The sequence below is a fragment of the Lynx rufus genome, unplaced genomic scaffold, assembly GCF_022079265.1.
Source record: "Lynx rufus isolate CCGP_SWC_20201006 ecotype Redwood Valley unplaced genomic scaffold, mLynRuf1.p SCAF_1, whole genome shotgun sequence".
In the NCBI taxonomy this organism is placed as follows: Eukaryota; Metazoa; Chordata; class Mammalia; order Carnivora; family Felidae; genus Lynx; species Lynx rufus.
In genome coordinates, this window is record NW_025814823.1 from 41754488 (window position 1) to 41768665 (window position 14178).

Here is a 14178-nt window from a genome sequence, read left to right on the forward strand (position 1 = left end):
AGGGTCAAAAGTAAAATGCAATTAACAAAAAAAGAAAGAAAGAAAGAAAGAAAGAAAGAAAGAAAGAAAGAAAGAAAGAAAGAAAAGAAAAAAAAGAAAAAAAAGAAAAAAGATATTTGCACAATGGAGTGATCATCTCTGGAGAGTTTAATCAATTCTAGTAAACAAGATCACATGGCTAGTAGAACTATCTTCTTTTTTATGTTGTAAAATATTGTATCCTCCATGGTGCTAACACAAAGTTATGGATATCCCTGCTATAAAGGGGCATAGTTATAGTTATAGAGATCTATTGAATACATAAAGCTCTGACACACACAGTATTAGCATGTCTATTTAGATTAAAGTTATTAGGTCCCATATAGCCTTTTTTTTTTTTTTTTTTTTTTTTTTTTTAGAGTTGGTGCTCCTTCGGACTCTCAATAGTACCTCCTGCTTGCTTATAAGACTTCAGATTTGCCAGAGGAATGTCTGTCATGTGGCTGCCATTGTTGAAATGGCCTTCATTGGAGCCATACTGCTTACGGTCATTGAACTGGTTCCTGTTGCTATCTTCTTTCCAGGCTCTGGTAAGGGTGTGCCCATTCACAAGCTTGTCCTTCTTGACCCATTCTTTCTGGGGTGCAAAGGTTGAGAGAGGAGATTTAGGGTGTTGATATGGGCCCAAGCCAGGAGGCATCCAGCAATTATCAGAGTGACCCAAAACCAAGCACTCTTGAGTGCACATCTCTGTGGCTTCAGCTAATCCTCGGGGACCCAAAGGCCCATCTACAGAGGGCAAGAGACAGAGAAAATAAGAAAAGAAAGTGGTTAGAACTGTAATTTAAAATTGTCACCTTTGAGAAGAAGTGCATTGGTGATTTCATTTTCTTATGAAAGTATAATAAGTTACGCAATTCAAAGAATTCAGTCTTTTAAGAGGAACAGAAAGAATCGAATTCCTTGTTGTGGAAGTAAGAATCATCTCTTTCCTTCAGCCTTCATTTATATCGAGAAACAGACATGAGTAAACAGATATACCCACAAGACACCATTTCTGATCAACTGTTTCTGTCGAGTATGTATTGTTACTGATTTACCGTCTAATTCTCAACAAAAAGCCCTTATTCATGAAAAATTATGAAGAGTCGAAAATTTTTATGTGTGATGTTGAAAAATATGTAAATATGTAAATGTACAACTTCATAAAAACAAAATACTTGAAATATAATATTAAAAAATAAATACTCTAAATGATTATATAAAATATCAGTTTTCCATAAAAACATGTTATTTTTATACAAAACCACACAAAAGTAATTGTGCAACATTTTTAAATTAAAAAAAATTAAAGCATATTTTAACTGTGTGTATTACTAAAGGAACACCTGGTCTGCTGCAAGCATTCTGAAATCCAAGTAAATAAAGAAGTCATTTGCATTCAAAGACAGCATTTGGTTGTTTCCAAACCTAACCTATTTTCTTTTCTTTTAAATTTTTTTAATGTTTATTTACTTTTGAGAGAGAGAGAGAGAGAGACAGAGTGTGAGTGGGGGGAGGGGCAGAGAGAGAGGAAGACACAGAATCTGAAGCAGGCTCCGGATTCTGAGCTGTCAGGACAAAGCTTGACGTGGGGCTGGAACCCACGAACCACGAGATCATGACCTGAGTTGAAGTCGGACGCTTAACCGACCGAGCCACGCAGGTGCCAACAAGCCTAAACTATTTTCTATATTTCTAAGCGTATTAAATAAATTCACTAGAATGAAAGTCTAGCTAAGTTGCAAATTGGATCACATGGAGTCTAATATTCAGGGGGGAAAAAGGCATTGTAGATATTTATCTATTGGTTTGCTTGTTTTTCCTAGCAGGCAATCTAGAACATATATTTTAACCTTCATTTCAAAAGTAAACTCTTTTCTGATTATATAAAGAGGAAATTAGCCCTTTACTGAAAAACAACAGCCAAATGATTCAGGAAAAAACTGTTTTGTTTTGTTTTCTTTCCCCTTGATTAAACAGTCAAGTGATAAGTGATAGGCTGGAAATTAGGAATTGATTTTACGAAGGAGGTTAAGTGGAGAGGCAAGAATGGCTGAGGCAAAAAGCATTTTCAAAATAGTCACCAGAATAAAAATGTAGAAGAAAATGAAGAAAACATTTCTGCAACTTTGCCTCATCAACAATTAAAACACTTAATCCATTGATTGGAATGTATGTTTTTGCTAAAGCCCAAGTTAGCACTACTAACATTTTTAAGTGCCCCAAATTGTGCTTTTTAATTTTAACATCTATTTGTCTTACTAATATTCCAGTTATTCCTTGCATATGAAAAAATTCCTGCTTAAATAGGTAACAGTTGATACAAATACCTGAGACCACAAAACACAAGCAACATCAGAATGGTCACCAGATGTGAAAAAAATGTGGCTAAAATTTACTCTTTCCTGCAAATTCAAATTTTAGTCATTTTTAAAATCTAAAACCTTCTCTTTAGAACAACTTTAAAATTCTTTCTCATCTGACCTGTATTTCCATCCCGCCAAAAGCAAACAGATTTATTTCGTTTAAACACACGCTCATTACTCAAAACTATTTCTGTCACAAACCTCCAAAGATTACTTACATCCTAGTATATTTAATTTGAACTTCTCTATGAGCCTTTCTTTGTCCTCAGAATTCTGCCCACCCTTCAAAAGTTCAAACTAATTTCTCCCTTTTAGGTTCAGTTTAGTGTGCTCAGTGATTCTGTATCCACAAAGCGAACACATTTTGCTCAAACCAATTCATGCTCCTTACATTGAGATCACAGGTTTAGAAGATGCTTTTTGCATGCTTTGGACTATTTTCATTTAATTACTTATTCTTTCAAGGTCAGCTTGCTTCCCAAGTACCAAAGCTAACTCCCACAACTACACCAATTCATATTTTGTGTGTACCTTGAAGATATCCACAGATCTCCTCTTAGTGATGAATGACAATTTTCCTAATTGAGCTTCCTCAACTCCTGCCTTAATGATACCTTTTTCTTTTGAGGGAGGTTCTGTACTTTCGTGAGTTTCATTTTATTTTTGTTTTATCCCAACTAGATTTAAAATCCATTAATGGAAAAAAAAATGACTTCTCAGTCTTTTGATTCCTTATTGTGCTAAGCAACAGTGATGATCTATGAACAATGTTAATTGTTAATTAAAATTTTATGAGGTTGAAAATGTTCTGAGAAATAATTAAAAATATCCTCTGCTTAAAGGCAGACCTTAAGTAATTCTAATAGAAGATGCTGATTTCACAAACATCACACCAAAAGCTTCCTCAACAGCACATCTCTTTGCTTCACAATACTTTGTGACAGATAATAAATGAATTATTTAACTTCGCTGTTAAACATATTCACTCCTTTCAAGACATCAATGGAGATAAAGTAATCACCAATTTGATGTGCAATCTAGCTTGAGGCCTCTAAACCAACCTTCGTTTTTTACTTTTCTAGAACCATTAAGTTTTTCTTTTTTTGTTGTTGATATCTCAAAGGAAAACAAATAATTAGCTATCTCAGAAATATCAATAGAACTAGGTTTTTATTGAGTACATAAAAGGAAAGAATATGCAAGATTATTTTTGTTTTATTTATAAATATTTTTATTTATTTTTAATTTTATTCAAATCCAAGTTAGTTAACATATAGTGTAATATAGCTTCAGGAGAAGAATTTAGTGATTTATCACTTACATATAACACCCAGCTCTCATTCCAACAAGTGCCCTCCTTAATGCCCATCACCCATTTAGCCCATCCCCCCACCCAACACCCCAACACCCCTCCAGTAACCCTCAGTTTGTTCTCTGTATTTAAGAGTCTCTTATGATTTACCTCCTTCTGTTTTAATCTTATTTTTCCTTCTCTTCCCCTATGCCCATCTGTTTTGTTTCTTAAATTCTACATATGAGGTAATCAAAAAGTATGAAATCTTGGCTTTTGTAACAACATGGATGGAACTACAGGGTATTATGCTAAGCAAAAGAAGTAAGTCAGGGAAAGATAAGTATCATATGATTTCACTCAAGATTGTTTTTTAAAATAGCTTTATCCAACATTCATTATCCTCATATTAAATTAAGAAATTACCCAGGGGGCACTTGGGTGGCTCAGTCAGTTAAGCACCTGACTTTTCACTTAGGCTCAGGTCATGATCTCACAATTTGTGAAATAGAGCACCATATGAGGCTCCGTACAGAGTCTGCTTGGGATTCTCTCTCTCTCTCTCTCTCTCTCTCTCTGCCCTTCCCCTGCTGACACACATGTTTTCACTCTCTCTCTCTCTCAGAATAAATAAACTTCTAAAAATATTTAAAAAAAGAAAGATTACCCAGAGATTGAGAAAGTGTGTGTGTGTGTGTGTGTGTGTGTGTGTGTGTGTGTGTGTGTATCAGAATATGTGGACCCTAAGTCTTCAGCAATGAGTGACACATTTTAACAAATACTGTATTTTTTTTTCAGAACTGGTAACATTTATTTATTCCATAAATATTTACTGAGCACATATTATATGCTGACACTGTGACAGGCACCAGGAATACAGTAGTGGTCAAAATAGATGTCAACACTGCCCTCATAGAGTTTTCAGGTTACCCTGGGAATTTTTAAAATTCTCACTACTTTTATTTTACAAGCAGTGAACAAAGAGGGAAGAAAAGGGTATCCTTAAGAAGGAACAGGTGTCATTAGCAGTCAACTGATTTAGGAAGGCTTGTCTCTTTGCAAGGTAACAGATGGACTTTTTTCCCTATTACATCATTTCCACCTTTTTCTGAAAGTTCCTCTTACAGATAATTGACAAGTAAAGACATCTACAGTTATGAGTACTATACAAAATCCTGACTGGTAAAAAAATGAGCTTCTTGGGGCGCCTGGGTGGCACAGTCGGTTAAGCGTCCGACTTCAGCCAGGTCACGATCTCGCGGTCCGTGAGTTCGAGCCCCGCGTCAGGCTCTGGGCTGATGGCTCAGAGCCTGGAGCTTGCTTCCGATTCTGTGTCTCCCTCTCTCTCTGCCCCTCCCCCGTTCATGCTCTGTCTCTCTCTGTCCCAAAAATAAATAAACGTTGAAAAAAAAATTTAAAAAAAAATGAGCTTCTTTGCATTAAATAATATCAATCGCTCTTTGCGAATTATACTTAGATTTATTCGCACAAGTAAATTTGAAGGCTTTTGATAAAATGCATAAATATATTTCCAGACATTTCTAGATTCTTAGGTAAGTCTTTCAGGTAGCTGATTCCTGTATAAGATTGAAAGATCCACCGCAAGGTGGAACACAACACAACACTTGAATGAAAGCCAGAAGTCTGTGTTCCTTATGGCTCTAAAAGAGAAAAGGCCACGGGCGGGCGGCACAGAAGGTTGCACCAGGAAAAGGTGAAAAAGGGGGAATTTCGGGGGGGGGGCATTTATGCCTGGCAGACAGGGTTGGTGGGGTGAGCTGGTTCCCTGGGCTGTCTGTGGACTGATGAATTTGAATAATTTCTCACATTCTAGGGGACAGGGGCTGTCTGAAGTTGTCTGGTATGTCACCCCTGGGCAATTAAGGAAGGTGCATAATGATCTAGGAGTGTGAGGTCTCTAGAAGGGAAGTAATGTGTGGTGTGGGATCATTCAAGGGGAAGTGACCAGACTTTTGCCAGGACCTCAGCACTCACTCAACACAGCATTAAAGAAAAAACATAAGTATATGAAATTGTATGACACAAATTTTCTTATATGCTTGAACCACATGGTTGGGAAATATACTTCACTTTATGTTTTGGTTAAGTTTTATTTAGGGACATGACATTGAATAAGGAAATTTTTACTTGTTTTATTTGGGCCTATATTTAATCACCAGTAGTTGCCTTGATGTTAAACAACAACAAACCACCCCCTACTCCTGGGTTTTATTTTGGAAAATAACAATGCTTCCAAATTGTCATGATTTGGTAAGAAGGGGAAAAAAACACATTTTTAAAATTAGGGATTATTAAAGGGAAAACAGTCACACCTCTGGTTCCCTAAAAGTCCCTGTTCTTTAAAAGTTTACAATCAGGGGGCACCTGGGTGGCTCAGTTGGTTAAGTGGCTCTTGATTTCGGCCCAGGTCGTGATCTTAGAAGTCGTGAGTTCCAGCCCCAGGTCAGGCTCCGCACTGACAGCGTGGAGTCTGTTTGTCATTCTCTTTCCCTCTCTCTCTGCCCCTCCCCTACTTGCATGCTCTTTCTCCCAAGATAAATAAACTTTAAAAAAATTATAAAAAAAGTAAAAGTTTATAATCGGAAGCATGCTAACCATGGAAGAGTTACCATTCATTGCTTTCATTTTTAGATACAATGACTGAATTGTTTTGTACTTTTTAAAAGGAGAAACACATTCTTTATAAAGCACTGATATTGAATACTGTCACTTCCCAAAATATGATTAAAAACAATCAACCTATAATTCTCCATCAAATATATAGCACTTAAAATACCAGGACATTTTTGCTAAAATATGAAAAATATAGGCACTAAAATATTGCTCTTCATCTTTGACTATAATTATTTTTAATAGTATCATAATAAGTAATTATCTTAAGTGATGAATAATATTTTCCATTCATAAGTTCCCTCAACAAGTGTATACTGAATATCTATCATGTACCACACATATCAGATACTACGCTGGATTCTTAATAAATGCCTTAAGATTTTATGCGTGTACATGTGTTTGTGTGCACATGTGTTTTTCCCATTTCTCCAATTTTTTACACATTTTAATGTCCTACTTGTGCTACCTCATACAATATCTGTTTAGAACCCAGGTCAGGATTCTGAACTGCACATACAATATTTTCCACAATTTCAGCATTGCACCAAGTTATTTCCTTTCTCTTCAAAATAATTAAAATACACCATCATGATTTTTCTAAGACTGAAACATGTATTGATTTTTTTTAAAAAACTAAATTATTTGTTCCCTTTCACAATCTGCAATCTATGGGTTTGGTTATCGTTCCAGGTTTTTGAATGTATAAAGACACGAGGGCTGATAAAACTGTACAAGCCATCTGTCTCTGCATTTAAATGTTGAAAGCAAATACAAAAGCACATAACCAAAAGCTTGAAAGTTGTCTCAGTTAATATTTATATCAGGTGTCAATGTATTTCCCTCTCCACCTTTGCATAGCTCACCTTCTCACTCAAAACCCAACAAAATACTTTTTCTATGGTTAGGCATCAATAGCTGTCAGAGAGCTGCTTGAATTGCTGAGTTTTAAAGATGTGAGTTTAAAATGTGAAACGATCCAAGTTAATGGATCTCCAGCTATACCTAAGTGGTAGGATAGCTGAATGGGTCTTGATCTCATTTTATTATACCCAGAGGCAGAACCGTTACTTCATTGATTAACTCAACTGCTGTAATTAACAAGTACCTTCTGGCTTGTGGTCCACCTACTTTTCAACCTGAGGACTTGAAACCTTTTAATTCCAAAGCTTGGAACTGATATTTTTAAAAAAATCATGATACCTTTCCTATTCCTGGTTAGGCTTCATACTATATGAATATTTGGCCTTTTATGTGAATGAATTTTCTCTAGAATTTTTACTGTGGGGTAAAATATGATTAAACAGACTACCAGGATTGAATTGCAAAAGAGAGGAGTCATTTTTATATCATTTGTGATCAAACTCATCCCATTTCACTCAATTTTTCATTTCACTTGATTTTTATGATAGAAAAATACATCTTCTATGCAGAACACACCTGATTCTCATGTTACAATGGCCTTTTTTTGTGGTAAGAACATATATCAGTATTTTTATGCAAAACATTTGTTCTTAAGTTCAATTTTGCTGATTTCCCCAAGATTTTATGGTAGCAGGTAGGAAGTTCGCAGAGCTGTGCATCACTAAGCACCTTACAGTGAAGGAGGCATTCCCAGATTTGGATTTGCTGCAGCAGTTTCCCAGATCTCTAGGCAAATGATAAAATTTCTTCACTTGTTTTAAATAAATTTCCATTTTACGTAGACTTTCATCCTATAATTTTGCTTTACACTTGCTGTTATTAATATACTGTGAAAAATCTTATTTTTCATGATTGCTCTTTGCCTTAATCAATTTTCCTATAATAAAAGTTCAGGGAAACAAATACTTTCACCCACTACATTTGAAGTTAATTTTAGCATCTCTAAGAGACCAATACAAAAACATCAGTATCTTTGCTAGCTCATTCTCACCCTCATTTTCAGCTTATGTCTTTCATTTTTCTCTTTCCCTTCTTTTCTTTCTTTCTTTCTTTCTTTCTTTCTTTCTTTCTTTCTTTCTTTCTTTCTTTTTCTTTTTTTTTTTCTGGCACTATGTAACAGTGTAACGATTTCTTATCATCGCTGTGGATTACCTTGAATGAAAAGCTGAAGCTAAATGCTTATGCTTATGCAAATATGGAGGGACCTGAAAAATGGGTCAAATTCATTTGCTAGGCATCCCTCCTCTCTACTATTCTATCACCACTTACTATATTTATTGAACAGTTGCTGTTAAAAATCAAATCAATTAATTTGCTTCCCATCTAAACTATGGCCAAAATTAATTTCAAATATGAGAGTTGGCATGAGAAACAGAGGAACTTGCTTAGCATTACCCACATTCCCTTTTGAGACATCATTCTACTTCAGATCACAATACACAATGCCAAATCAAAATTTTTAAATCAATGTCACATGGTTATTCCCATATCAGTTATTACTCTTTTATATAGAAAAACAATCAAAAAGTATAATAAATTCCATTGCCATTAATGTTGCCATTCCATTGGCATACGAAATAGTGCAGCACAGTTATGTGGACAGTCTAAGACCCAAAAATAGATCTGGCAAATTTGAACACACTTATGGGAAAAATATTTTTCATTCATTCACTCAACAAGCTTTGTTTGATCATGTTAGGCTCAAGAGATTGCTAAATAGAATATCTAAAATCAGAACCATCAGGTCACACGGATAGCTAGGTCAAACAGAAATAGATTTAAGTCACAGTCAAACAATGAATGAATATAGACTTTGTGAAAGTAATTTTAGATTCCTAAAAGATTTTAGCTAGTCCTAGTTTGTCATCTATAAATTAAGAGTAAGAGACTAGATTTTCATGCATGACCTCTACCATTTTCTTATTCTCTCATCAAATACCACTGTGGTTTGCCATAGATAATCAAACTTTTCAGTGTTGTTTTCATTTTAGTTATGAGAAGCCCCAGACAGAGCAAAAAAATTATAAATCAATTTTTCCTGTAGATTACAGTATTATTTAGGTCACATTCAGTTTTTTGAATGTGAAACTATATTTAGAACAAGTATTTATGTTTCTAAATCTAAGTAAAAAAAAACCCTAATGATTTAGTCAGAGTTTAGCTTATAGCTCAGATTTAAACGCTACATTGAGACTGCACCTACAGTCACCTTGAGAAGCAAATGCAAAAAAAAACCCACACCAGCAGGATTTGACAAAACCTTTGGTTAACAAGTAAACAAGGATTAAATGTTTTACACACTCCTCATACAGATTTTTTTCCTTGGTCACAGATGAAAAGTCAACATTTGCAGATGGAGACGGTCCAAATACAATAACACACGGCCGGCCCAAGCAGCAGATTCTCTGAGGGAGAGGATATTGCTATTTGGACAGACTTTATAGCTCACAAAGAATGGAGAGCACTTCCTTATAAGTCTTTAGCTTTCTTCTGCATGGCATAAATATCAGCTGCCTTTGTCTCACCTGCAAAAGCTAACCGCTGAAAAGAAAATTATCAGAGATAATGTCATTTATTAACTATTATTAATGTTTGATGTTGCAATCAGTTGAATAAAAAGGTCTAAGGTCATTCACTACCAAATTTTGACCAAACTGCATGATGTGAAATATTTACATTATCGCTGATCATATTTAGTTTCTACCATAGTTTACCACATTTTAAATTATATTTAATATCTTTCATTTTAAATACTCATTCTCATATTGATATTTCCTGAATTATTCTCCATTGCTTGGAATTTGCATTATTTCTCAAAAGCATGTAGTGTGGCTTATTTAATGTGCAACAGACTTTAAGGAGCCAATCTAAGGTATTGAGAAATGAAGTAATTTTTTACAGATTTATTTCAGGCCAAGATCCAAATGTAAAATGGAGAAGCGGCCTATGTAATCTTCCATCTCCTTAAAAACATTCTCAGCTGCTTATCTAAAAACCAGGCCAGGAGTATAAGTATAAGTATTGACTAAGACAATGGCCAAGGGGACAATGCAGACATAATAAAGTCATTTATCAACTAATAAAGTTGGCTTTTAGTTAAATAAAGAGAGATTATCAGGTAGGCCTAATGTCATCATGTGAGCCCTTGAAAAGCAGGGGATTTTCAGCAGCAGGTAGCAGAAGGGAGCTCATACTCAAAGCACAAGAAGGATTCAATGGGCCATTGGTGGCTTTCAAAATAGAAAAGACCACACAGAAAAGATCTGAGAGCTGCCTCTAATGGCTGACAGCAACTCCAGCTGGGCAGTCAGTAGGACAATAGGGATCTCAGTCCTACAATGAGAAGGAACAGAATTCTGCCAACAACAGAGTTGTTTTAGCTAACAGAGTTAGTTAAAAAAATGGATTCTTCCTCAGAGACTCCAGAGAAGGGTTCAGTCCAGCTGATACCTTGATTTCAGCCATGGGAAACCCTAGGCATACTGAGCCCACTTGCACTTATGAGATAATAAGTGGACAGAAGCAGAGATAATACATTTGTATTGCTGTAACCAGCTAAATTGTGGTAATTTGTTACTCAGCAATAGAAAACTAATAGAACATCTGTCGTTTACTCAAGACACATAGTCAGTCAGCAAGTTCTTTAGTCTACCTACTTCCCTGAAAACCCACCAGCTCAAACCACTATTATTTCCTAACAGGACTCCCTTTTTCTTTAAGCTCAATCCCCAATGTGGGCCTCAAACTCACAACCACAGGATTAAGAGTCTCATGCTCTACTGACCGAGCCTTCGTCTACTCTTTTGAAATTCTATTCTCCAATCTTTAGAGTCATCTATATATTTTAATTAAGTGATAGATATAGATAGATAGATATAGATAGATGATATAGATATAGACAGATACAGATATATAGATATAGATAGCCCTTCAGGCACCTGGGTGGCTTAGTCAGTTAAGCGTCCGACTTCGGCTCAGGTCATGATCTCGCAGTTTGTGAGTTCGAGCCCCACATCGGGCTCTGTGCTAATAGCCCAGAGCCTGGAGCCTGCTTCGGATTCTGTCTCTCCCTCTCTATCTGCATCTCCTTCACTCACACTCTGTCTCTGTCTCTGTCTCTCTCTCTCTCTCTGTCTCTCTCTCTCTGTCTCTCTCTCTCTCTCCCTCAAAAATAAATAAACATTAAACAACAACAACAAAAAAGATATAGATAGCCCTTGAACAACATGAAGGTCAGAAGCATTGACCCTCATGCAGTCATATGACTTTTGACTCCACCAAAACTTAACTATTAATAGCCTACTGTTAACTATAAGCTTTACATAATACAGTTATTATAACTGTTATAGTTGATTAACACACATCTGTATGTTGAGGTATTATATGCTGTATTCTTACAATAAAGTAAGCTAGGAAAAAGAAAATGTTAAGAAAATCATAAAGAAGAGAAAGTACATTTGTAGTACTGTACTGCATTTATCGAAAAAAATTCATGTATAAGTGGACCCACACAGTTCAAACCCATGTTGTTCAAGGGTCAGCCAGAGTTGTAAGTATATAACTAATATACTTATATTAGTCTCCTATTTCTGCTGTAACAAATTACCACAAACTTAGTGGCTTAAAGCAACATAAGTTCATTCAATTACAGTTCTGGAGGTCAAAAGTCTGAAATCAATTTCATTAAACTGAAGTCAGCATGTCGACTGCAATGCTTCCTCCTGGAAACCCTGTGGGGAGAATCCATCCCCTTTCCTTCTTTCAGCTTCTAGAGCCATCCATGTTTCTTAGCTTCTGGGTCCTTCCCCCATTCTCAAAGCACATCTCTCCAATCTCTGCTTCTTTTATCACATCACCTCCTCAAATTCTTCCTGAATTCCTCTTATAAGGACCATTGTAATTACATAATACCTAGGTGGATAATCCAGGATAATCTCCTCATTGCAAAATCCTAAATCTAGTCACATCTGCAAGGCCCCTTTGATAACATTGTCACATGTTCTGGGGACTACGATTTAGGTACATTTGGGGGCTATTCAGCCTAACTCGATATTTAGAGCAGAATACCTCACTAACTCGATATTTAGAGCAGAATACCTCACTCCTTTGCTTCGCATCACATCAGAGTAAAAGACAGGGTCCTTTCCATGGCTCAAAAAGTCTCACATGATCTGGCTCCTGCCCAGCTCTCTGACCTCGTATCTGCCAACCCTCCCACCTGTTCTCCTGTACCCTATGTTACTCTGCTACACTCACTTTCTTGCTGTGCCTCAAATACACCAAGATCCATGAGGTCTCAGGGTCTCCGGATTTGCTATGATTTCTGCTTGGGATATCTTCTTCTCATTGGCTCTGGAGAAACTCACTCACTTAATTTAGATGTTTCCTCAAATTAAATTCTTCATAGAGGCATTTCCTGAGCTCTTTATTAAATATATATATATATATACCCCTACCCAGTCACTCTCCATTTCCTTACCCAGCTGAGTTCTTCTTAGCACTTAGCACTCATTGCTACCTGTCATAATATACTTATTTGTTAATGATCTAGCTCTAAGAGTAGAATCTAAGCGCCACAATGCCAGGTAATTTGCTTTTTGATAACTGCATCCACAACATGTGTTACTATGGCCTGGAACATTATAGATAATTTCTGGATACATTTTTTTTAAACAAAACATAAATGAAGCTTGTTCTGAGTCCTCGAATCAGCGAACTAACATAAAAACTGTATGTAGAACATTATGTGACAAGTAATTTACATTTAGAAAAATAGTGATCCAATAGTTTTTACCTGTACATGAGAAACACTGCTAAGAGTTCATAGCATAAAATTTCACTAAGATAATACTTGGAACATCTAAATGGCATTAATAAATGAAAGAAGCTGCATTCAAAAGCACTTATGCACTATCCTACTTTGGACTTGAAGCAAGTGAAATGTTCCAAAGTGAAACATAATTAGGTTGCTTCCTATATCCTATCAAACTACTTTATCATGCCAGAAAATTCGTAACTCCTTTAACCATCAGAGCCCTTTAGATGTCTTCAGAAGTCCAGATTCACAGAATACATAACAAAATAATTCTTTAAAGCCTGAAGACACCAAAGTAATTATTAGCAATTATTCTAAAGCAGAGCCCTAATGAGATGCATATAATTGTGTAGGATTTAGCTCTTTGATACAGGTATGCTCAGGTAAATGGGATGCCATTTAGAAAAAAAAAAGTTGATTAGGGAATGTATTGAAAACTTAAATGTAGTTTAGCCTCTGTAAATATATTGGCTTACAATTATAAGAGATAAAATTATTGTTCACAAATTTTAGGGGATAAGGTGATTTTAAAAGAAGCTAATATGTCACATTAGATTACATATAGAATGTCATGGTAAAATTCATTGCATAAATTCAGTTGTACATAAGGAAAACCTACTCTAAAAATGAGAAGTTTAATGTTATATTTTGAAAGAATCTCCTAAGGGAACTGTTGAAAATAGGATTACTTCATTATTGAAAATGGCCTGTATAATAGACTATTGTGGAGAGAAATCTTGCCCTCTCAGGGTGATGCATAGAATTACCCATTCCAATCTAAAATGTCTGTTTATCTCTGGATGCACCTTGCAAATCCAGAGAAATTACTTCATTAATATCAGTCTTTGAAAGATAAATTTCTCTCTTAAAATAATAAGAATTACATGTGAATTTTATAACATCTATGTAAATTTGGCTGAGATTTCCTGCATTATTTTCTGCTCTGCCTATTGCCAATCAGAGACCATAGTTTTCTGACACTAGAAAACATCTCTTTAATATTTTGATGTTACAGGTAGTTGACCCTAAGTCCCAACTATTCAACAGATAATAATATTGACATATTTATCATAAAAAATCACTGTCATGATGATTTTATGTTATGAGACATATGTCATTATCATTTTTCG

The 14178-nt window shown here is 35.5% G+C and overlaps 1 protein-coding gene across 4 annotated transcripts in view; it reads right to left on the bottom strand.

Moving 5' to 3' along the window:
* Positions 1-394: 394 nt before the first annotated feature.
* Positions 395-14178, bottom strand: part of PCDH9 (protocadherin 9) — a 922330-nt gene continuing 908546 nt past the window's right edge. For all 4 annotated transcript variants that reach the window (XM_047081114.1, XM_047080958.1, XM_047081038.1 and 1 more), the window contains one exon: positions 395-768. In XM_047081114.1, coding sequence (XP_046937070.1) covers positions 395-768 — 374 coding nt within the window. The remainder of the gene's footprint in view (positions 769-14178) is intronic.